The 20,872-nt window shown below is 41.3% G+C and overlaps 8 protein-coding genes across 8 annotated transcripts; 4 read left to right on the forward strand and 4 right to left on the reverse strand.

Moving 5' to 3' along the window:
• Window positions 1–47: 47 nt before the first annotated feature.
• RAD3 (TFIIH/NER complex ATP-dependent 5'-3' DNA helicase subunit RAD3) lies at window positions 48–2,318 on the reverse strand (the record flags this gene model as incomplete). The annotated part of the gene is made up of 1 exon (XM_003645764.1): window positions 48–2,318. One exon carries the CDS (start codon window positions 2,316–2,318, stop codon window positions 48–50), a length of 2,271 nt encoding a protein of 756 aa, XP_003645812.1.
• A 255-nt stretch (window positions 2,319–2,573) lies between these two features.
• On the reverse strand, window positions 2,574–3,263 carry ADK2 (adenylate kinase ADK2; the record flags this gene model as incomplete). The annotated part of the gene is made up of 1 exon (XM_003645765.1): window positions 2,574–3,263. One exon carries the CDS (start codon window positions 3,261–3,263, stop codon window positions 2,574–2,576), a length of 690 nt encoding a protein of 229 aa, XP_003645813.1.
• Window positions 3,264–3,833: 570 nt separating this feature from the next.
• MSH6 (mismatch repair ATPase MSH6) lies at window positions 3,834–7,535 on the forward strand (the record flags this gene model as incomplete). The annotated part of the gene is made up of 1 exon (XM_003645766.1): window positions 3,834–7,535. One exon carries the CDS (start codon window positions 3,834–3,836, stop codon window positions 7,533–7,535), a length of 3,702 nt encoding a protein of 1,233 aa, XP_003645814.1.
• A 371-nt stretch (window positions 7,536–7,906) lies between these two features.
• On the reverse strand, window positions 7,907–10,366 carry Ecym_3520 (uncharacterized protein; the record flags this gene model as incomplete). The annotated part of the gene is made up of 1 exon (XM_003645767.1): window positions 7,907–10,366. One exon carries the CDS (start codon window positions 10,364–10,366, stop codon window positions 7,907–7,909), a length of 2,460 nt encoding a protein of 819 aa, XP_003645815.1.
• A 1,792-nt stretch (window positions 10,367–12,158) lies between these two features.
• Ecym_3521 (uncharacterized protein) lies at window positions 12,159–13,604 on the forward strand (the record flags this gene model as incomplete). Its single annotated transcript, XM_003645768.1, has 1 exon — window positions 12,159–13,604. The coding sequence occupies one exon, from the start codon at window positions 12,159–12,161 to the stop codon at window positions 13,602–13,604; it is 1,446 nt and encodes a 481-aa protein (XP_003645816.1).
• A 677-nt stretch (window positions 13,605–14,281) lies between these two features.
• Window positions 14,282–17,248, forward strand: PFK1 (6-phosphofructokinase subunit alpha; the record flags this gene model as incomplete). The annotated part of the gene is made up of 1 exon (XM_003645769.1): window positions 14,282–17,248. The coding sequence occupies one exon, from the start codon at window positions 14,282–14,284 to the stop codon at window positions 17,246–17,248; it is 2,967 nt and encodes a 988-aa protein (XP_003645817.1).
• Window positions 17,249–17,672: 424 nt separating this feature from the next.
• On the forward strand, window positions 17,673–19,724 carry Ecym_3523 (uncharacterized protein; the record flags this gene model as incomplete). Its single annotated transcript, XM_003645770.1, has 1 exon — window positions 17,673–19,724. The coding sequence occupies one exon, from the start codon at window positions 17,673–17,675 to the stop codon at window positions 19,722–19,724; it is 2,052 nt and encodes a 683-aa protein (XP_003645818.1).
• A 128-nt stretch (window positions 19,725–19,852) lies between these two features.
• PTH4 (Pth4p) lies at window positions 19,853–20,437 on the reverse strand (the record flags this gene model as incomplete). Its single annotated transcript, XM_003645771.1, has 1 exon — window positions 19,853–20,437. One exon carries the CDS (start codon window positions 20,435–20,437, stop codon window positions 19,853–19,855), a length of 585 nt encoding a protein of 194 aa, XP_003645819.1.
• Between the last annotated feature and the right edge of the window lie 435 nt (window positions 20,438–20,872).

The raw sequence follows: 20,872 nt of genomic DNA on the forward strand, positions 1-20,872 counted from the left end.
TGCATCTTTCATTTCAATGTCATCGCCATTAGCAAACATGGCTCCTTTTAAATCGGCTTTTTTTTCTGTTCCTCTTGGTAGTTTAGAAGTTGATTAATGTTCCAAACAGAAACTCCTTCGTGATCTTTCGGATCTGAAGCCTGCGCCATTGTTCTCAAAAATTGCTTAGTGTTAGCAATTGCCATATCAGTAGACAGGTTTAAGTCAGCATCTGAAAGACCCTGTAAGATCCATTTCGGTAACTGAGATTTCTTCCTAGAAAACCTTCTATCTGCCAGGACCATGACACCATAGTCATCCTTACCTCTTAAGACTCTACCCAAACATTGTGCAGCATGTCTCATTGCGTCAAAGGATAGAAAATCATTTTCCCTGATTTGATAATTCTCCCTTAAAAATTCCAACCTAGCCTTTAAGATACGTGATTCAGTGTATTGAAATGGTATTCCAATCATCAATACAGTCCTTCCATAATGTTGATCAAAATCGATTCCTTCAGAGATTTTCCCTCGAGCTACAGACATTAAAATAGCACCGCGGCCATTTGAACAAGCCTTGCGATAAGTTTCCAAGGCTAAAGAGGTTTCCTGTGCATCAGGAGTTTCCACTAAAATCAACTTATACTTCCAAACTTCGTCCAATATGCCCATTGTCTGCCATGTTGAAATAATAGATTCCATGTATAAATAAGATGGAAAGAAAACAACCATTCCATCTGGGGTTATCTTCGCAAACTCTACGAGCATAGAACCATAATTACGTACGATAGAAGGATCGTTTCTAATCTCAAATCTTGAGGAAATAGCAACTTGATCGGAACCCTTAGTAACAATCATGGGCAAGAACGACTTTTCTGCCAATGTCATCGAGTAGGATTTTTGGACGACTGTACCAAAATTTAACATTTTAGGGTACATATCTAGTGGTGAAATGGTTCCCGATGTAATAATCACCGATGAGAACCTTTCGAAGACAGGTTTTATCGCAATAGACGCATCCAAACAAGTAAATCTCATAATTGGGTTTGGAACAGCAGCATTTTCAATTTCATAAGGTTCTATAATTAATAAAAATCCGCTTTCGTATGTTGAAATTAGCGTAGCAAAAGTGGCAATATCCTTTAACGCATTAAAATCTTCTATCTCATCAACCTCTAAAGTTCTGACAAGTAAAGAAAGTCTTTCAGAACAAAACCTCAACGGTTTTCTCTCTATAAATGTCAGTTGCTTCAAATGATGCAAAAAGGAATTCGGTGTTTCTGATATCACATGTAGAACTTTCATTCTAGTCTTCAAATATTCAATGAACCTTTTTAAAAATGAAACAAAATGTTCGGCGCGTCTAATATTACCAGGAACTGCTTCTTTCAATACGTCCCTCGATAATACTGGAGTTGGTATCAAAGGTTCTTCATCCGGATCCAGGATATCATTAGCACGCAAGCCTTTAACAAGATCCTGATATTCTTGTTGAAGTTTCATGGTATCCACCTTTCGCACTTCATCGACTTTCTTACCCAAGGCGTTGGCTCCTCTGGAAGCTCTTTTCAGCAAATCCTTCGTCAAATCTAAGGATAAAGATTCAATGCAGACATTATCAATGTTGTGAGCTTCATCAAAGATTACAATTGCATTTTGTGAAATTTCACGAGATACTCGCTCCTCAATTCTAGGATCCAACAAGTAATGGTATGAATAAATGATGATATTACACATTGAAATCATCCGCCTAACCGTAAAATATGGGCAGATAGTCTTATCCTCGCAGTACTTTATGAGCTTCTCAAAAGAATATACCCCCAGCGGCAAATATTCTTCCGGTTGGTAATTATACATGTTTTCATGGTACTCACAAAGTTCCACATTGGCTTCAATATCTTGCTCTTTTTTAGTTTTAGCTTGACCATTCGTCATTCGACGACATTTCTCATCCACAACACTACCCTTTCGCTCTTTACTCACTCTTGGATGCAAGCACAAATTCTTTCTGCTTGTTAGTCCAAGCCCTCTAAATTCTTCTTGATATTCCAGTTCTTTCGCTCTGTAATCCATCAGCGACTCCAGCTCCACTAATGCCTTCTCTATTTCAGACATGGTACGAGAACAGTATACTATCTTTCGATGCTCAGGATAATGCATTTGATAAGCTACTGTTAACGATAGCAACGAAACCGTTTTACCAGTACCAGAAGGCATCTCCAGTATACTATTTCCGCCAATATCCAATGTCTTCTTAAGATCACACATATACTGGTACTGCTCTGGATATATTTTAGGATAAGGAAAGATGACTGGAAGGTCATCTATGTAGAACTTCATCACCACCTAGTCTACTTTCTGCTCTATTTCTATAGTGGATTAGGATACTCGGTTTTAAACATTGAGATGCATTGAAGATGACGAACATTGATTTTCAGCAAACCTTTTATCGAAAAAAGTACAACAGCATTAGCTAATAATATGTAGAAGGCCAATTACATAGGAATCAAAGCTTGAGTTGCGCTAAGTATCTGATAAGTCTACTCGAATCTAGAATATAGTGAGAATTGAAAAGTATTTATATTTTTTTTAGTTTTAAGAACGACTATTTAGATGTTCGTCAACAAGTTTTGCCAACTGTGGAAAAATTATATCAGATGAATCTCCATGGACAGTGTGAAAGATACCTTTACTGGAGTAGTACTCCTTTAGCGGGATCACAGTTTGATTATAGTCGTCTAATCTCTTTTTGAATACCTCTGCTGTATCATCGGACCTTTTAGTTAATGGCTCTCCTGTAACATCATCTTTTCCGAACACCTTAGGTGGGTTGTAATGTAGATTATACACCCTACCGCTAGGCTCATGGATATACCGTTTTTCAATCCTTCCAAGTATCACATCTTGGGGCACACGAAGTTCAACCACCATGTTCACCGACGCCTCATTTTTGACTAAATCCCGTTCTAACACCTTAGCCTGGCCAACCGTACGGGGAAACCCATCAAGCAACCAGCTGGACTTTTTATGGAGCCAGCCACGTCTGGCTAATTCCCCCATAACAACCCCACTGATTAAATTATCCGGCAGCAGCTTACCTTGGCCAATGTATGATGCGGCTTGTTGACCAAGCATACTGCCGGCAGAAATCTCACACCGTAAAATATCCCCGGAAGAAACCGATTGTATGTTGGAAAACCGTTTGAGCAACTTATTAGTTTGTGTACCCTTTCCAGAGCCTGGGGCACCCAATATCAAGAGTCTCAGAGGTTGGAGTGTGTGCATCGAATTGGTGTCTTGAGGAGTAGGTGAATCATATCCAAATAAACTGAGTCCAAATGAACTTCTATAATAAGACTAATATTATTTTTTTTCAATGTAGGACAAATCAAAGGCATTAATAATCACACCATTCAGTCATGGACCAATAAAGCCATTGCCAATGTGACTATAACGAACAAATCTTGGATCCCTAGGACATTGCTTACAATTAATATTGTAAGCAACTATTTCCTTTAAACTCTGCTTATAATGTGAAACGATAGTTGGATTTGCCAATTGGATGTGGCAAAGCTTGTGGATCTTTCTTATGTGCAAGTAACAGTTTTCATAGCCACTGGCAACTCCAGTATATTCCAGCGGACTGGAATGCATACTCTATCTAGCAGCTTATAATTCTCAATTGGTCAAGCTTTTAACCTGCATTGGCCAATGTCAAATGTTGGTTTCACGCGTTGTTTTATGATTTTCCAAAGAAATACGCGTTTATAGGTTTTCTACGTTTTACAAGAACCAACAGTGCAGGACTTATTGCAACTAAGACGTAGTAAAAAAGAGATACACTAGGTTGATCCAATGGCACCGTCGACTCCTCAACCAGTGAGAACATCTGGTGCACCGTTGCCCGCCGGAAAGAAGCGCTTGAAGCAAGCTACATTAATGTCGTTCTTTAAAAAGACCGCTGCCACTGCACTCCAGGCTTCACCGGATATCCAAAAGGGCAATGGTAAGTATCCTGTGAGCCCGCAAAGCTCTACTCCTAGCAAGGTAAAGGAATCCAAATTATTTGTGAGTATGGATGATGATGCAAATGATGCAAATGATACTACGTATTTGACGGCTAATGACGGTGATTCTAGGGTTGACCTTGGCACCTCAAAGGAAGCTACAACTCTGACTGAAGATAGCCCAAGTTCTGATTCTGTGAGGTTGACAACTAGTGTTTTAGGAAATAAGAGGGGGTTTGATAATGAATTTGTGCATTCTGCATCAGGGTCTATGAGGCATAAAAAACCGGTTTCTTACGTGGATGAGAGCGATGAAGAGGATGATGTTTCCCCTGGGAAATCTGGAAGTGCCATGAAACGCGCCCGTACCCGTACTCGTGTAGCTCTAAGTGGTGATAGTGAGGAGGATGAATATGTTCCAGCTAAGGATGAATCCCATGCGGATGAGCATAGTGATTACCTTGAAGACAATGAAGATGATGCTGACATTTTTGAATTTGTATCCAAACCACGTACTCCGGCGAAATCAGTTCAGTCCAGAGCTGGGGTTCTGAAGATAAACAGAGAACAGAAGAATAGGTCGCTAAAGTCTACAAGCAAAATGGAGATCACGGCGTCATCTGACAAGCATACCAATTTTAATAAAAATAACGAGCAGCGTTACCAATGGTTAGTCAATGAGCGAGATGCCGCTGGTCACCAACCTTCTGATTCAGATTATGATCCAAGATCATTGTATGTCCCTCCTGAAGCATGGGCGAAGTTCACCCCTTTTGAAAAGCAGTACTGGCAAATTAAGTCTAAAATGTGGGATTGCATTGTTTTCTTTAAGAAAGGCAAGTTTTTTGAACTTTATGAAAAGGATGCACATTTGGCAAACCAATTGTTTGATTTAAAGATCGCTGGAGGCGGTAGGGCTAACATGCAGTTAGCCGGTATTCCAGAGATGTCCTTTGAGTATTGGGCTTCCCAATTTATCCAAAATGGATACAAAGTAGCCAAAGTAGACCAAAAAGAGTCCATGCTAGCAAAAGAAATGAGGGAAGGTAACAAAGGTATTGTTGAAAGAGAATTGCAGTGCGTTCTAACTTCTGGAACATTAACTGAGAGTGGCATGCTTCAAACAGACTTAGCCACATACTGTATGGCTATTAGAGAGGAGCCAATTGATTACTACAATCTTGATTGTCACAATCATTCCTCTACAGAAAAAAATTCAACTGGAAAATATTTTGGTGTCTCCATCATTGATACCGCTACTGGGCATATAAAGATGTTGGAGTTTGAAGATGATAATGAATGTAGTCAGTTGGACACATTAGTGGCCCAGGTGAAACCAAAAGAGGTGATTATTGAAAGAAAAAACCTGTCTACTCTAGCGCACAAGATAGTGAAATTCAATGTGCAGCCTGATGCAATATTTAATTATCGTACTCCAGAAGAATTTTATGACTTCAATCGAACCTATGATGAAATTGTGACTCACGGATACTTCCCGAACATGGAAAGTTGGCCCCAGGTGCTTCAGGAGTATTACAATAAGGGCAAAAAGGTGGGGTTTCATGCTTTTGGTGGCTTGCTTTCTTATTTACAATGGTTAAAGTTGGATTTGTCGCTGGTAACTATGGGTCAAATAGAGCAGTATGATCATACTAAGTCACAAGGATTTCTATGTCTTGATGGAATAACCCTACAGAACTTGGAGATATTTGCAAATTCCTTTGATGGAAGTGATAAAGGGACATTGTTTAAACTGTTAAACCATGCCATAACACCTATGGGCAAAAGAGCGATCAGAAACTGGGTAATGCATCCACTGTTAAATAAACAGCATATTGATGAAAGATTAGATTCTGTAGACCAATTATTGAGTGATATGGATATTAGAGGCATTATAGAAAGTGCCTTTATAGGGCTTCCAGATTTAGAAAGACTGTTATCACGTATCCATTCAAATACACTCAAAATTTCAGAATTTGATAAAGTGATAACTGGGTTTGAAACAGTGTCAAAACTTGTTCAAGACCTGAATAAGTACGAGTTAAAGGGATCTTTATTGAAGTTTCTCAAAGAAATCCCTATTACTCTGGAAGGAGATATAAATACCTGGAATAAGGTATATGATCGTAATAAAGCCGTTCACGAAGGGGCTCTAATCCCAAATAAAGGAGTGGAGCAGGAGTTTGATAAATCCATTGACAGAATTAACGAACTTGAAAACGAATTTTCCTCCATGCTCAGAGAGTATAAAAAGGAATTGAAATGCTCGAGCATTCAATACAAGGATTCAGGTAAGGAAATTTATACAATTGAAATTCCAATATCTGTATGTAAAAATGTACCCTCTAATTGGACTCAGATGGGTTCTAACAAATCCACTAAAAGATATTATTCGCCAACAGTTCAAAAGATGGCTAGGGCTATGGCAGAGGCTCGTGAACATCATAAAATATTGGAAGAGGGACTCAAAGGTAAACTTTATCAAAAGTTTGATATGAAATATTCTACTGTTTGGCTTCCAACTATCAGATCAATATCTAACATCGACTGCATCTTGTCTCTCTCGCGTGCGTCCGAAGGGTTAGGATTTCCAGCTTGTAGACCTGTGTTTCATGATAGTACAGACACGAAAACTGGTCATAAATCAAATGGGTTTCTCTCATTCAAGCAATTGAGACATCCGTGTTTTAATATGGGTGCTACGGCTGCAACGGATTTCATCCCTAATGATGTTACCTTAGGACGCGATACAGCCCAATTAGCCTTGCTGACAGGCGCAAATGCTGCTGGGAAATCAACTGTCTTGAGGATGACATGTGTTGCCGTTATTATGGCCCAACTGGGGTGTTACGTACCTTGCGAAGTTGCTGAACTAACACCTGTAGATCGAATTATGACTAGAATAGGCGCTAACGATAACATTATGCAAGGGAAATCAACATTTTTCGTAGAACTGAGTGAAACCAAAAAAATCTTAGATATGGCAACTAATAGGTCTTTGTTGGTTTTGGATGAACTAGGCAGAGGTGGTTCTTCTAATGATGGATTTGCGATTGCGGAGGGTGTGTTCCATCACATTGCGACCCACGTCCAAAGCTTAGGATTTTTCGCCACACATTATGGAACACTGGGCCAAAGCTTCAGCCATCATCCTATGATAAAACCATTAAAAATGTCTATATTGGTTGATGAAGCTTCTAGGAATGTCACATTCTTGTACAAGTTGATTGAAGGCCAGAGTGAAGGCTCCTTCGGAATGCATGTTGCATCTATGTGCGGTATACCAAGGCAAATCGTTGACCGTGCGGAGAAGACCGCCGACACTTTGGAACATACACTTAGAATAATGAGAGAACATAAGAAATATGTCAAAGGCAGTAATGTTATGCCATTAGGTTTGCAAAGTGACTTCGTTAGACTTAATTTTGGTGATGGATTAAATAATTCAGTCAAAGGCTCTGGTGAAGGTGTAAATATTTACGACACCAATATCAAGGCACATGTCTTGTCAAGCATCATATCCATGATTGATGGGTTGAGCAAAGACTGAACTTTATCATTTATTAACTTAATTTTACACACACTATTAGTGAATATTTAATGTTTTATAACACTCTTTGTAACTATAAACTACTGGAGTAGATAAGAAACATAACTTATCGTATACGTCATCATATATTATACATATATCCACAACTTACACCTATTAAGTCAACAATTATTCGGATTCCCCTAAATTATTAATAGTTTTTCTAACCAAACGAATTTACAATTTTTGAATTTTACAACTTTCTATTTACCTTCGGTTTATCATTTCACCATAGTAACTATCAGGATACAAACCAACAAACAAAACAAAATAAAATTAAAAAAAAAGTAGAAAAGCAGATATAACTTTTGTTTGTCAATACACACCCATAATTAAGCTGTTGCTGTTGCAGAATCATCATGTTTATCTGTAACACAAGGTATCTTCTTATTCAAATGCTGCAAGACGTGGTCACGCCTTTTAAATTTCTTTCCACATTTTGGACATGAATGAGGTTTCTCACCAGAGTGAACAGACTTTTTATGTCTTGTTAAGTGGTGTCCAGAAGAAAATTGTCTCTGGCATTCTTGACAAATGTATGCCTTTCCCTTTTCCGAAATAATAATCTCTTCAGCAGATATTTTAGAAATAGGAGAAGCTGGCCTGTCAGGTTTTATTGTTCCGGTCATGACTGCATTAGTAATTGAATCGGTGGCTAGCAAATTTAACGTATTTGTATTAACACCAGTTGCATTTTTGACAATTGATATATTACGAATTGATGGTTTGCTTCTGTTAAGGAACGATTTACTGCCTGATTCCCTGTGGGGAGACACATCTCTTCCTATTGTTGAAACTTGATTTAAAGATGTTAGAGGTATTGTTCCTGTAGTTAGGGGATGTTGCTTAGAAATTGGTGGCTTGTTATATTCAGATCCGAAAGATATAGGGGAACGAGATGATTCACGTGAAATGTTTAAAGTAACTCTATTGGGCGAACTAATACGCTTGAAAAGGGGTAATGGAGATTTTGTAGTTTGAGTGGAGTAGTAAGATAACGGGTTTTGGTCATAAGAAGGTCTAGGGGCTATTATAGACTCTCCAGTAGGTGTATAAGGCCTTGAATTCGCCATGGCGCTATTAAGAGGGGGGAATGCGTTCCTTGGGGAGGAATTGCCGCTATTAGCCATAGAGGCTAAAGATAGGGCTAACATATTTTCTTCCTGAAGGTTATTAAGGGTTGGAGATACTGCGGTCCCATTATTTGCAGTCCCCAAAACTGAAGATAGGTTTGGATTTGAAGAGTTGTTGGCATTATTTTGGGCGAAAACTTTGCGTTTAAATTTCAAAGTTGGATCTTCTAAAGTTGGTTCCACAATGTTGGATAGATCCATCATTCTAGAAAGTAAAGGAGAAGACATTCGAGATATTGACGGATTGCCGAAATACTGATTTGGAGTAGTTGACCTAATTGATCGCTGATGCGGGTTCTCCTCCATGGCCTGTAATTCGTACGCAGAATGGTTGATCAGTTCATTAAAAGACTTGAGTGAATCGCCCGTCTCAATAAGTGGTGTAGGAGCGAATCCAATGGTTTCTTGTTTGACACGCTTTTTTGGTGGTCCCAAATCGGAACCATTGGTTCTTTCATGTCTGTGTTGTGACTTCATGTAAGAAGATTTCAACTTCTGTATATCAATACCAACGGAGTCATCAATGCATATGCATTTACCTGCTTTTTCGCCGATCTTAAACCACGATTCAAGGGCGAAATTGACAGACTCAGCCATATTGTAACCGTAGTTAAATCCCGAGTGATAGCCATAAGGATAGGTAACCATGAACTCGTGCTGTCTGTGAACGACACTATTACAACGGATTCCATTTCGTTCGAGAACCTTGGGGCTCACAATAAACATCTTATGTCTCAAGAACTCCTTGCATTGACCAGATTCCTCCGGAAACTGTTCCTTCATAAACTTGAAAAATTTCTGAGAGTCCTCCTGTGGTATTGAATACCATTGTTTAGGGGCTCCAAAGTGGAGATAATTGATGGAATACAAGTCTTGATCCTCTAAATGCCAAGCAAAAGATGCTTTCCATAAACCTGCATATAAATATGACTGGTTAACACCAGGCACCTTCTCTTCCAAGTGGTCTAGTAAATTAGGAAGTCGTGAAACATTCCATTCCGTTAAAGAGTCTCTAAATAAAGAACCCAGCGTATCCGCACCATATATCGGCTCTGTAAAGTTCAAAGTCTTCCAGTAATAACTTTCCAAGCTCCTCAGGTATCCTTCATCATCATATTGTGCCAAGTTATCGGCATTGTATGTTGCTTGAAATTGTTTAAAGTCATGTTCGGTGAAAGCTTCATAATTGCGTAATTTAATGCCAGACGACTTTGTCCTCCCACCACCTCCTCCCCCCACATCATTACCAGACCGTTCTACTTCTGTCTTGGCCACCAACTGCGGAGACTGTGACCCCATCCTGCCCCGCAAATCTGGCAACTGATAATCCATAGAAAGGTCCTTCCACTGAATAATGTTATAACACTTCTGTTTCTCTACGTTCTGCACAACAAATACTCCCTTCGAACCACTGATGTGCTGCTGGATCGGACTCCGAATACTGATCCCTTGCAATGTCTCCACCCTAGGTGGCTCCTCCAACTGCTCCAACCACTCTTTAGGGGGTATAATCTTCACAATTCCAGATTTCATCCCATACTCATCAATCGATGACATATATTTATAAAAATCTTTAAACTCATCCCAACTGGGAATAAATACTGGCACTCCTCCCTCAAAATGATCCGGGTTCCCACTCATTCCTCCTCCTAGTTCCATATTATACCACTTGTATTATTATACTACCCCTTGAGGTCCTTATATCCTTTACTCCCTGGAGTTTGACTATCAAATCGTTCACTTTATTCTTCTGTACCACTACTACTTCTAGAATCTCTCTAATCCCTTAAAAACAAAACTCTTTGTATTTTTTCAAACCTTCATAAACACACACTCTCTCACTCTCTCTAACTCTTCGTCGTCTATCTTTATCCCTTCAACTGCTACAACTACTACAACTGCTACTCTCTCGCTTTTTTTCTTTAAAATAAATTACACTGATTTGTTTTTTTATCTGCTCTTAAAAATTTGCTATCACCTCAATTTGCTCTTGTATGAACCCTCTTGAAATCCTATCGGGATATAATAATCTAGCCTGCTGAATCCTGTATGATCAAACCCTCAGCCAACAACTCCTGAAGACCTTAAACCTCTATCTTTAACTATATTTTGTTGAAACATCTCATCAAAAACTGCCTTAAATGAGCTAAAAACCCCTAGTTTTGAAAAGTTGAACGAAACAAAACCCCTGAAAAATTTTTGCAATGGTCACGTGACCTAGGGCATCGGTGTCCAACAGGCCTCACACGCCAGTCCAGCTGTGGTCGACAGGTATTCACACCACATAGCAGGCCTCCAGAACACTTCCCAACTCTTGTGCGTGCTGCAGTCGTGCAACAATGGCGTCCAAGAGAACCAGAGCTGGTGATGCGTTCGAAGGAAGCAAGAAGACGCAGCAACGCTTCCGCGCTGGCGGGGCACTGCAGCTGCTGATGGGCAGCAAGTGCAGCAGCAACAAGCTGCAGCAGCTGCCTGCCGAGACGTCTCCGCCAGCTTGCTATTACTGCACAAGCCGGCCTGCTACGGGCCCATGCAAACTATGTGGGTTTGAGATATGTAGTGTCTGCGGCACGTGTAGCGATGTATGTTTGAACTGTAGGTAGGCATGCGGTAGCTCCAACCTCTCTCTCTGCTTCCTAGGCAGGCTGTGGAGCAGCCTGCCTAGGAAGCAGAGAAGCAGAGAAGCAGAGAAGCAGAGAAGCAGAGAACTACAGAGGTGGTGACCGAGAATGAACGCACAGGCTAAGATTGGGGCACCGGAGGGAACAAAACAGCATTGCCAAATCTAGAATAGGGGTCAAAACATCGAATACGGCAGCTGGAGCCCCGGTGTTGCTGTTTCGTGAGCTATGAGGAATGGTAATAGCACGGCAGGAGAGATAAAATAGGAGCCTTTTTCCAATAGCAGTTTCTATTGTAAATAGTCTAAGTTTTCGATATCGGGTTTTCACCACACTTGTTGTATATAATACACATACAATCGAAGATACAAAGAGAGACAGAAATCGAGAGAGAGAGTGTGTGTGTGTGTCTGTGTGTGTGGTATACATATAGACAAGCAGGAAAGTGTTGCAAGCCTAATTACAGCGTCTGTGGTGTTTAAAAGAGAGAAACGACAAGAGTATTTTATAGGACGATCGATATAGGGGCAGTTAGTTAGGGGCAGTTTAAAACTACGAGAGAAAAAAATCGTATTACAAACAAAAAAAGCATTACAGCGAGAGAGAAAGAGAGACAAGAGACAAGAGACAAGCAGAGTGATAGCAGAGATCATTCAAGGAGTTCAGTCAGTTGCGGGAAGTAATAGGATAGTTATAATAATAATAATAAAAGAAGCACAAAGCACAAGCAGAAGAAGGGACGGTGTCTATCTCAAAAATAAGCAAGCAAAAGCATTAATATATATTACCAGGTATTCCAAAAACAATAAAAAACAGAGACAGTATAAACAATGGGGACGTTCCAAAATATGGTCAAGAGAGCGACCAAGATTAAGATGGCGGCGCCAAAGCAGAAGTATCTTAAGCCTATTTTGATGAGTACGGGGGAGGAGCAATATTTTAAAGAGACTATCGGTACGCTTTTGACCAGGTTGAATGATTCTGCGTTTACGGTTGTGTTCAAGTCGTTGGTTGTTATGCACGTGATGATCCGGGAGGGGGAGGGGAATGTGACGCTGAGGTACTTGTCGCGTCATCCGGAGTATTTTGAGTTGGGAGGGCTCTTGAATGGTAGTTACGGGTCAGTCAATTCAGGGCTTCAGATAGTTAGGCGGTATGGGGATTATTTACGGATCCGTGCTCAAGAGTTTGGTAAGTTGGAGAGGGATTATGTGCGAGAGGGGTCGTCTAATTTGAAGGAGATCGGGAGGAACATGGTTGTGCTAAGCCATGTCGAATCGCTTGAGGCTCAAATTGCAGCATTGATCAAGAATCGGTACTCCCAGTATGATTTGAATAATGATATGTTGATGGCGGCATTTAAGCTTTTGGTGCAGGATATTTTGGCGCTTTACAATGCGTTGAATGAGGGTATTATTACGTTGTTAGAATGTTTCTTTGAATTGAGTCGTCCTGACGCAAAACGTACTTTGGATCTCTACAAGCGGTTTGTCCATCTTACTGAAACCGTAGTCAAGTATTTAAAGGCTGGGAAAGCCGTGGGGCTTGAGATCCCCGTGATAAAGCATATCACCACAAAGTTGATCAGGTCCTTAGAGGACCACCTCCGTGAGGACGAGATGCAAAAGAACGAAGGCCAGTCCACAAGTGACACTGCCAATACTGGTAGTAAAACCAGTCAATATAAGTCAGAAGCGCAAAAGCAGTTGGAAATTGTACGCCAGCAGAAACGCTTGTTGCAGGAGCAGCTCCAACTCACATCTCCTTTGGTCCAGCAGCTAACACAAGCAGTACCTTCAGCGCCTACGGGTTACAATCCTTTCCTGGAAACAACCCAAGCGCCACAGCAGCAGCAGTTGGTCACGGCGCAATCCCTGATTCAACCGCAACATACCCATAACCCATTTGTCCTCCAAGCAACAGGCTTCGTACCCCAAAACACAGCGGCATTCATCACCACCCAGAACACTACCACCTTACATCATGTCCCTCAACCCCCCCACCATCTCGTACCGCTTCACGTTACACCCCCACAACAACCAACCCCCACAGGCTCTAATAATCCGTTTTCACTCCAAAATTTCAACCAACAGACCTCCAATATCCAAGTCACCCCGGTTACCAACCCGTTCTACGGCACGAACTTTCAAGACCTCACTCAATCCCAGGTACCTATAATTTCATATCCTACCGGTTACCCGCAACAGCAGCAGCAACATCAGCCGCAGCCGCAGCCGGGCTACGTAAACCAGGGCCCCAATCTCATCGATATATAACCCACCTCATCCCCAACCCCTCATCCACCCTTCTCAAGCGCAAAGCTCTTTTTGCATTTATAATATATTATACTTTTCTCTGCGCTTTAATCTCCCATGGGATACATAATACCGTTGTCGGACCTCCGTTACCCTCCCTTACTTTAACGTTACGTTCCCGTCCGGGTAACCTTGTCAGCACCCTCTGCCTACTTCTCCTTATGCTCACGTCGGCTTCGTCTTTTCGATTAAAAGACCGGTAGTAAATGCTGATCTTCGTCAGACTCTTGTCGCCCACCAGGTGGTGGGCGACACTGTGAGCTTATTGCTACTGCTGGTGCTACGTGTGGCTAACCCCACTACTGCGATTCTTCCATCACGATTGGCAAGAAATGCCCACGCTTAAATGGTCTCGGATACTAGTCTGTTAAAATGTGCTGACAAGTTCGACTTTTTGAACTAATCGCTACTACATTTTAGAGTATTTAGTATTTGTATATATTCCATATATTATATATTATATCATATATCTCGGTTATATAATAATTCGTCGACGTTCAATCGTTTAAGACCTACTTCATCCATCATTAGTAGAAAAAAGTAAGGACGGTCAGGAGAAAACGGCGGAAAGTGATTGGGATTGAGAGAGACATAGCTAGATAGATAGATATTGAAGAAGCAATATATCGAAGGTAGATATGTCGATGGAAGCAGTATATGGAGTGGGGTTTACGTCTTTGACGACGGCGGAGGAGGATAAGTATAAAGCTACCATCAAATTTTATCAAGAGTTGGGGTTCTCTATAGTAAAGATATATGATAAGTTCAAGAACCATGACAATGGTGTTATTGCTTCAGGGACGACGCACGGATCGCGTAAAGAAACTTGGCTAGAGTCGTTCAAGTTGTCTGAGATGGATGCGAGGGGATTTCGTGTGCCCCAGCAGGAGGCGTCGAATCCAGAACAATCGGATGGTATCTTGTTGAAGATTAGGTTAGTTAGTGAAATTAGCACTGTCGGGGGTCAATCTTTCGATGTGAGGTACTACAGTGCTGTGTTTGAAGAAGCGGCGGAGAAGTTTCCTGAACGGACGGCTGTGGGGGATAATGCATTCAAGGTGAAGGATCCTTTGGGAAATGTGATTACTATTACGAATGTTCCACGCTTGGAGGACGGTTTGCATGGTCCTGCAAAGGTTTTGGATGCTGCGCACTTTACTGCTAAGAAAGATGCAGAAACGGAAGAACATGAAGAGTTATCAGCGCTGAGAAAAAGCTTGGGTGTTACAGGCATTCCTGATTATGGTAGTGCCGATGGGAAGATGAAGAAGAGGATTGCAGTGATGACTTCTGGAGGTGATTCACCGGGTATGAATGCTGCTGTGCGTGCAGTAGTGCGGGCTGGTATTTATTATCGCTGCGATGTGTTTGCGGTTTACGAAGGATATGAGGGGTTGTTAAAGGGTGGGGACCTCTTGAAGAAGATGCAATGGTCTGATGTGAGGGGCTGGTTGAGCGAAGGTGGTACACTGATCGGTACCGCACGTTGTATGGGATTCAAGCAGCGCGAAGGTAGGAAAAAGGCAGCAGCAAACTTGATTGAACGTGGTATTGATGCGTTAGTAGTCTGTGGAGGTGATGGGTCTCTCACTGGAGCTGATTTATTTAGATCTGAGTGGCCATCATTAGTTGAAGAGTTGGTTGCAGAAGGTAGGTTTACCTCCAGGCAAGTAGCTCCTTATAAGAATTTAACAATTGTAGGATTGGTGGGCTCAATTGACAACGATATGTCTGGTACAGACTCCACAATCGGTGCTTATTCTGCTTTGGAACGGATTTGCGAGATGGTTGATTTCATTGATGCAACAGCTAAATCACATTCTCGTGCGTTTGTTGTTGAAGTTATGGGGAGACACTGTGGTTGGTTGGCATTGATGGCAGGTATTGCTACTGCTGCTGACTACATCTTTATCCCAGAAAGAGCAGCTCCATACGGGAAATGGCAAGATGATCTCAAAAAGGTCTGTCAAAGACATAAACTAAAGGGACGTCGTAATATTACTGTTATTTTAGCGGAAGGTGCTTTAGACAACAATTTGAATCCAATAACCGCTGAAGAAGTCAAAAAATCTTTGGTTGAGTTGGGCTTGGATACTAGAATTACCACTTTGGGTCATGTTCAAAGAGGTGGAACCGCAGTAGCACATGATAGATGGTTGGCCACGTTGCAGGGTGTAGATGCTGTAAAAGCTGTATTGGAGATGACTCCAGACACGCCCTCACCACTGATTGGTATTCTGGAGAACAAAATTATTAGAATGCCTTTGATGGAGTCTGTCAAATTGACGAAGCAAGTTGCCACTGCTATCGAGGCTAAAGATTTTGAGAAGGCTATTTCTTTGCGTGATACAGAATTCATTGAGCTGTACGAAAACTTCATCGCTACTACTATTAGGGATGATGGAACTGAATACGTTCCGGAAGACGAAAGATTGAAAATTGCTATTTTGCATGTTGGTGCTCCCTCTGCAGCTTTAAATGCAGCTACCCGCGCTGCAACTTTGTACTGTTTGTCTCATGGCCATAAGCCATTTGCTATTTTGAATGGGTTTTCTGGTCTAATTCAGGAAGGTGAGGTCAAGGAATTAACTTGGATCGACGTTGAGAATTGGCACAACCTTGGTGGTTCCGAGATCGGCACTAATCGTTGCGTAGCTGCGGAAGACTTAGGTACTGTGGCGTACCACTTTCAGAAGAATGAATTTGATGGAGTTATCATTTTGGGTGGATTTGAAGGTTTCAAGTCTTTGAAACAGCTTAACGAAGCTAAAGAGCAATATCCTATTTTCAATATTCCTATTGTACTAATACCTGCCACTGTTTCCAATAACGTACCAGGTACTGAATATTCTTTAGGCACCGACACTTGTTTGAACTCTTTGGTGAATTACACTGACGCGATTAAACAATCAGCGTCTGCCTCCAGAAGGAGAGTTTTCGTTGTGGAAGTCCAAGGTGGTCATTCTGGATATGTTGCATCTTTTACTGGCTTGGTAACAGGTGCTGTGTCCGTTTATATTCCTGAGCAAAATATTGACTTGAAGTCTATTCAGGAAGATTTGGCTTTATTAAAGGAAAACTTTCGCCATGATCAGGGTGAAAACCGTAATGGTAAGATCCTCATCAGAAATGAACAGGCATCATCTATATATAGTACAGAGATGATTGCAGATATCATATCCGAATCATCAAAGGGCAGATTTGGCGTCAGAACTGCTGTTCCAGGCCACGTTCAACAAGGTGGTGTTCCATCCTCTAAAGATAGAGTCGCTGCTTCGCGTTTCGCCGTAAAATGTGTCAAATTCATTGAAAATTGGAACAAGTGTAATATGAATACTTCAAGGGACAATAAACTACTAGGTTCAAGACGCTCAAAAAATCCTACAAACGATGAAAATAGCTCTGCAGCAGTCATCTGCGTTAATGGCTCAACAGTATCCTTCAAGCCAATTGATAAACTATGGGAATACGAAACTAACGTAGAATTGAGAAAAGGTAGAGAAATTCACTGGGCTGAGTTCACCAAAATCGGAGATATTTTATCTGGCAGAAGCAATCTGAGAAAAGAAATCACGGCTGCAAAGAAAGCCACTTTGCAAATTTAACTGTTAATGCATCACTTATCTTAGAATTACCCTTCATGCATACATACCTTTTATGACCGCCATATGTGTACTTTAATTTTTGATTTACTTATTTTCAACCACTAATCCTCCGCTTTTCGAGCCGAAAACAGCAAATTTATATATGTATTTTACCCATATATCTATACTGGATGCTATTATAGAATATCTATTCCGCTTGTTACTCATCATTCATATAACCGATTCATAGTGTCGTTTCGAGAAGACCAGACGTTTACACAGTCACTTCATACGCGTAATTAAATTTTTCATTTCTAGGCCATCATCAAATCATTAACTTACACCAACTTAAACCTGTAACTAGACGTTTGGGATACTCGATCCATATAAGTGTGGGTACCAGGGATTCCGGTCGAGAATAATACGAGAAATAGATAGAGTTACGATGAAACAGGGGGCAAGCTCTAATAGTAAAAGGTTTGGGTCCAAGGCGAATCCTTCGTCAAAGCGTGGCAAGGTGAAAAAGATGAGGAAGTCATCACTATCGCGAGTTCAAAGGAACTTTTCAGTGTTTCATAACTCCTCAGAACACGAAAATAAGTATGCCAATTTATCTGTTGTTAATTCAGACGGTGAGGAAGTCATACTGATAGAAGATGATGAGGTAAATGATGATGAGTCAGGTGTGATGCAGGAGATAGATCTTGGTGAGGATGAAGATAGTAATGAGGAGTACGACGAAGATGGGTCGAGCAAGTCGAGTTATGAAAATGCTGGGAAATCCAGTGGTAACGCATTAGATAAGAACGATGACTTTATTGGATTTAGTTCGAGTGACGAAGAGCACGGGGCTAATGGAGAGCATCAAAGTTCAGATACTAGCTCTTCGTATGAAGAAGAAACTACCGAACAGGAAGTAAGTGCTCCTAAGGTTATGCAATTAAACAATGATTATCCTTGGATTTTGAACCATGATCATTCAAAGCAGAAGGAAATCGCTGATTGGTTAACATTGGAAATTAAAGATTTTGTATCATACATATCCCCGAACAGGGAAGAAATTCGAAAACGCAACGATGCAATCACAAAGATAAGGAAGGCGGTGAAGAGTTTCTGGCCAGATTCAGATCTACACTGCTTTGGTTCTTATGCCACTGATCTCTATCTACCTGGATCCGATATCGATTGTGTTGTTAATAGCAAGTCTGGAGATAAGGATAATAAGAATGCATTGTACTCTTTTGCATCATATTTAAGAAAAAATGGGTTGGCATCCCAGGTTAGTGTTATAGCGAAAGCTAGAGTGCCAATTATCAAATTTGTTGAGCCAGTTTCTCAAATACACATTGATGTTTCCTTCGAGAGAACTAATGGTGTTGATGCTGCTAAGATAATACGAGGATGGCTAGGTGATACCCCGGGTCTGCGTGAGTTAGTTTTAACAATAAAACAGTTTCTTTACGCACGGAGATTAAATGATGTGCATATCGGTGGTCTTGGTGGATTCAGTATTATTTGTTTGACTTATTCCTTCTTGAAGTTACACCCACGTATAATCTGTCAAGATGTAGACCCGTTGCAAAACCTAGGGGTGCTCTTGATCGATTTCTTTGAGCTTTATGGGAAAAATTTTGGATATGATGATGTTGGGATCGCCGTAAGCGCAGATGATGCTAAATATATCAACAAGAAGGATTACCCAGAACTAACACAGAACCTTCGAGGTTCGTTCAACCTGGTAATACAAGATCCAGGTGATCCGTGTAACAATATCAGTCGAGGCACGTTTAATGTGCGAGACATAAAAAAGGCTTTTGCGGGTGCATTCGATCTGTTAGCGAATAAATGTTTTGAACTGGATGCAGCAACCTTCAAGGTTCGACTTGGGAAAAGCATATTAGGAAACGTCATAAAGTATCGGGGAGCAAGGAGAGATTTTAAGGATGAAAGGGGCTTGGTTGTGAATAAAGCTATTCAAGAAAACGAGGAGTTCCATCAGAAACGGGGGAGGATTGTACTCTCCAGGGATGATGACGAATTCATCAACATTAGTGACGAGGAGGACATGTATGATATAGAAGAACCGCCTAAAAAGAAATCGAAGAAGAATACCTCTAATGTAGCGAAATCTAAAGACAGAAAGGCTAGGCAACCTCCGGTGCTGCCTCCGTACACAGTACACACGGGGCAAAATATCAAATATGAATCTAGTGATGACTACGACCCCACTGGTAATGATTTAGTTGTCATAGAGTCCCGTGGGGCGGATGTCAATGCTCACAGCTCAGCAAAACAAAATGCTTCTTCCCGTTCTGAGGGTCAAATAGACAAGTTGATGGGACTCGATGATACTGAAGACAAAGACGACTACCAACCCGTTTTAGCCAATAACCACAGCGACGGTGCTCAGGAGGACGATGACCAAGAAGACTACGTTCCTAAGGTGGACAAGGAAACGAAGCGTAACTACTGGCTTGGAAAAGGCCAGTCGATGTAAGATAGATACACACATATATATACACCCTGGAAGCTGGCATAACCTACACTATTCCATCCAACATTTGTCTATATAAATTAGATCCGTAGGCCTTATAGAAAACCAGCACCCTCAGCCCTCCCAAAATCTTAGAACTCAGTGATCCTAGTCCTTGCCTTCTTTTTATGCCCATGCAGCTTTTTAACTTTCAAACGGCTCCGATCCGCATCCTTATGTATTTTCGTCCATCGCTCCACCTTCTCCTCAGAAACTGGTCTCGCAAAGTAAACTGCTGCCTTAATTTCCTTAACCAACTTTTGCAAACACCCTTTCCGATTGTCCTCTCGTGACCTCCATGTGTCACACTGCACAACAACCGCATCCTTGGCCCTTGCATAATACCGAAATCCTTTCTCTGCTAACTGTCTCCGCACTCCCAACGGAACCCACTCACACACCGAAAACCCGTTTATAGTCAACGTGCACTTGCTGTTCACCTTGTTCACGTTCTGTCCTCCCGGTCCACCTGCTCGATCGTAGTGCGTCCTATATAGATCCTCCGGAACCCCCCTCCACTCCAGTCGCCGCACCCATTCCCTGCACTCCTCATCAACCTTCTCTACACGCTTCCCAGTGGAATAACGTCTCACCCAGCTCCTGCTTGCGAATCCCATCCTTCGGATCCCTTGCACCACCACACCTGCAACCACTATACCGCTATAAATCACCCTCATCTACCACAATTTGCACCTTGCTACTGCCTGTATCACGTGCCTTACTGCCATCTTGAAACATCTAATTTGGCAAGAGATTAGATTAAGTATTATTAGATCGCGAAAACTTTTTGGAGCTTTATCGGATCTTGGGCCTATATTCCTGATTGCCCAAAATACAAATAAAATACCACCCTGTTTGATATATTTGCTTGCAGTTAAACACCGAAACAGGTGATCTGGGCACCATATTAGGCTAGTTAAAGTTTGAGGGGGAGAGGATTAGCCTAGTAACAGCACATACTGCTAAGAAATTCTGAAAAAAATAAGCTGCTGATCTCTTATTGGATTTCTGGTTAAGACACAAGTGTGGAAACTAGGTTACCGGTATTAAAAACAATATCAACAGTTAGTAAAGTTGTATTGCTACATAAGAGGTCTCTACTGAGGGAGGAT

The sequence above is a fragment of the Eremothecium cymbalariae genome, chromosome 3, assembly GCF_000235365.1.
Source record: "Eremothecium cymbalariae DBVPG#7215 chromosome 3, complete sequence".
NCBI lineage: Eukaryota > Fungi > Ascomycota > Saccharomycetes > Saccharomycetales > Saccharomycetaceae > Eremothecium > Eremothecium cymbalariae.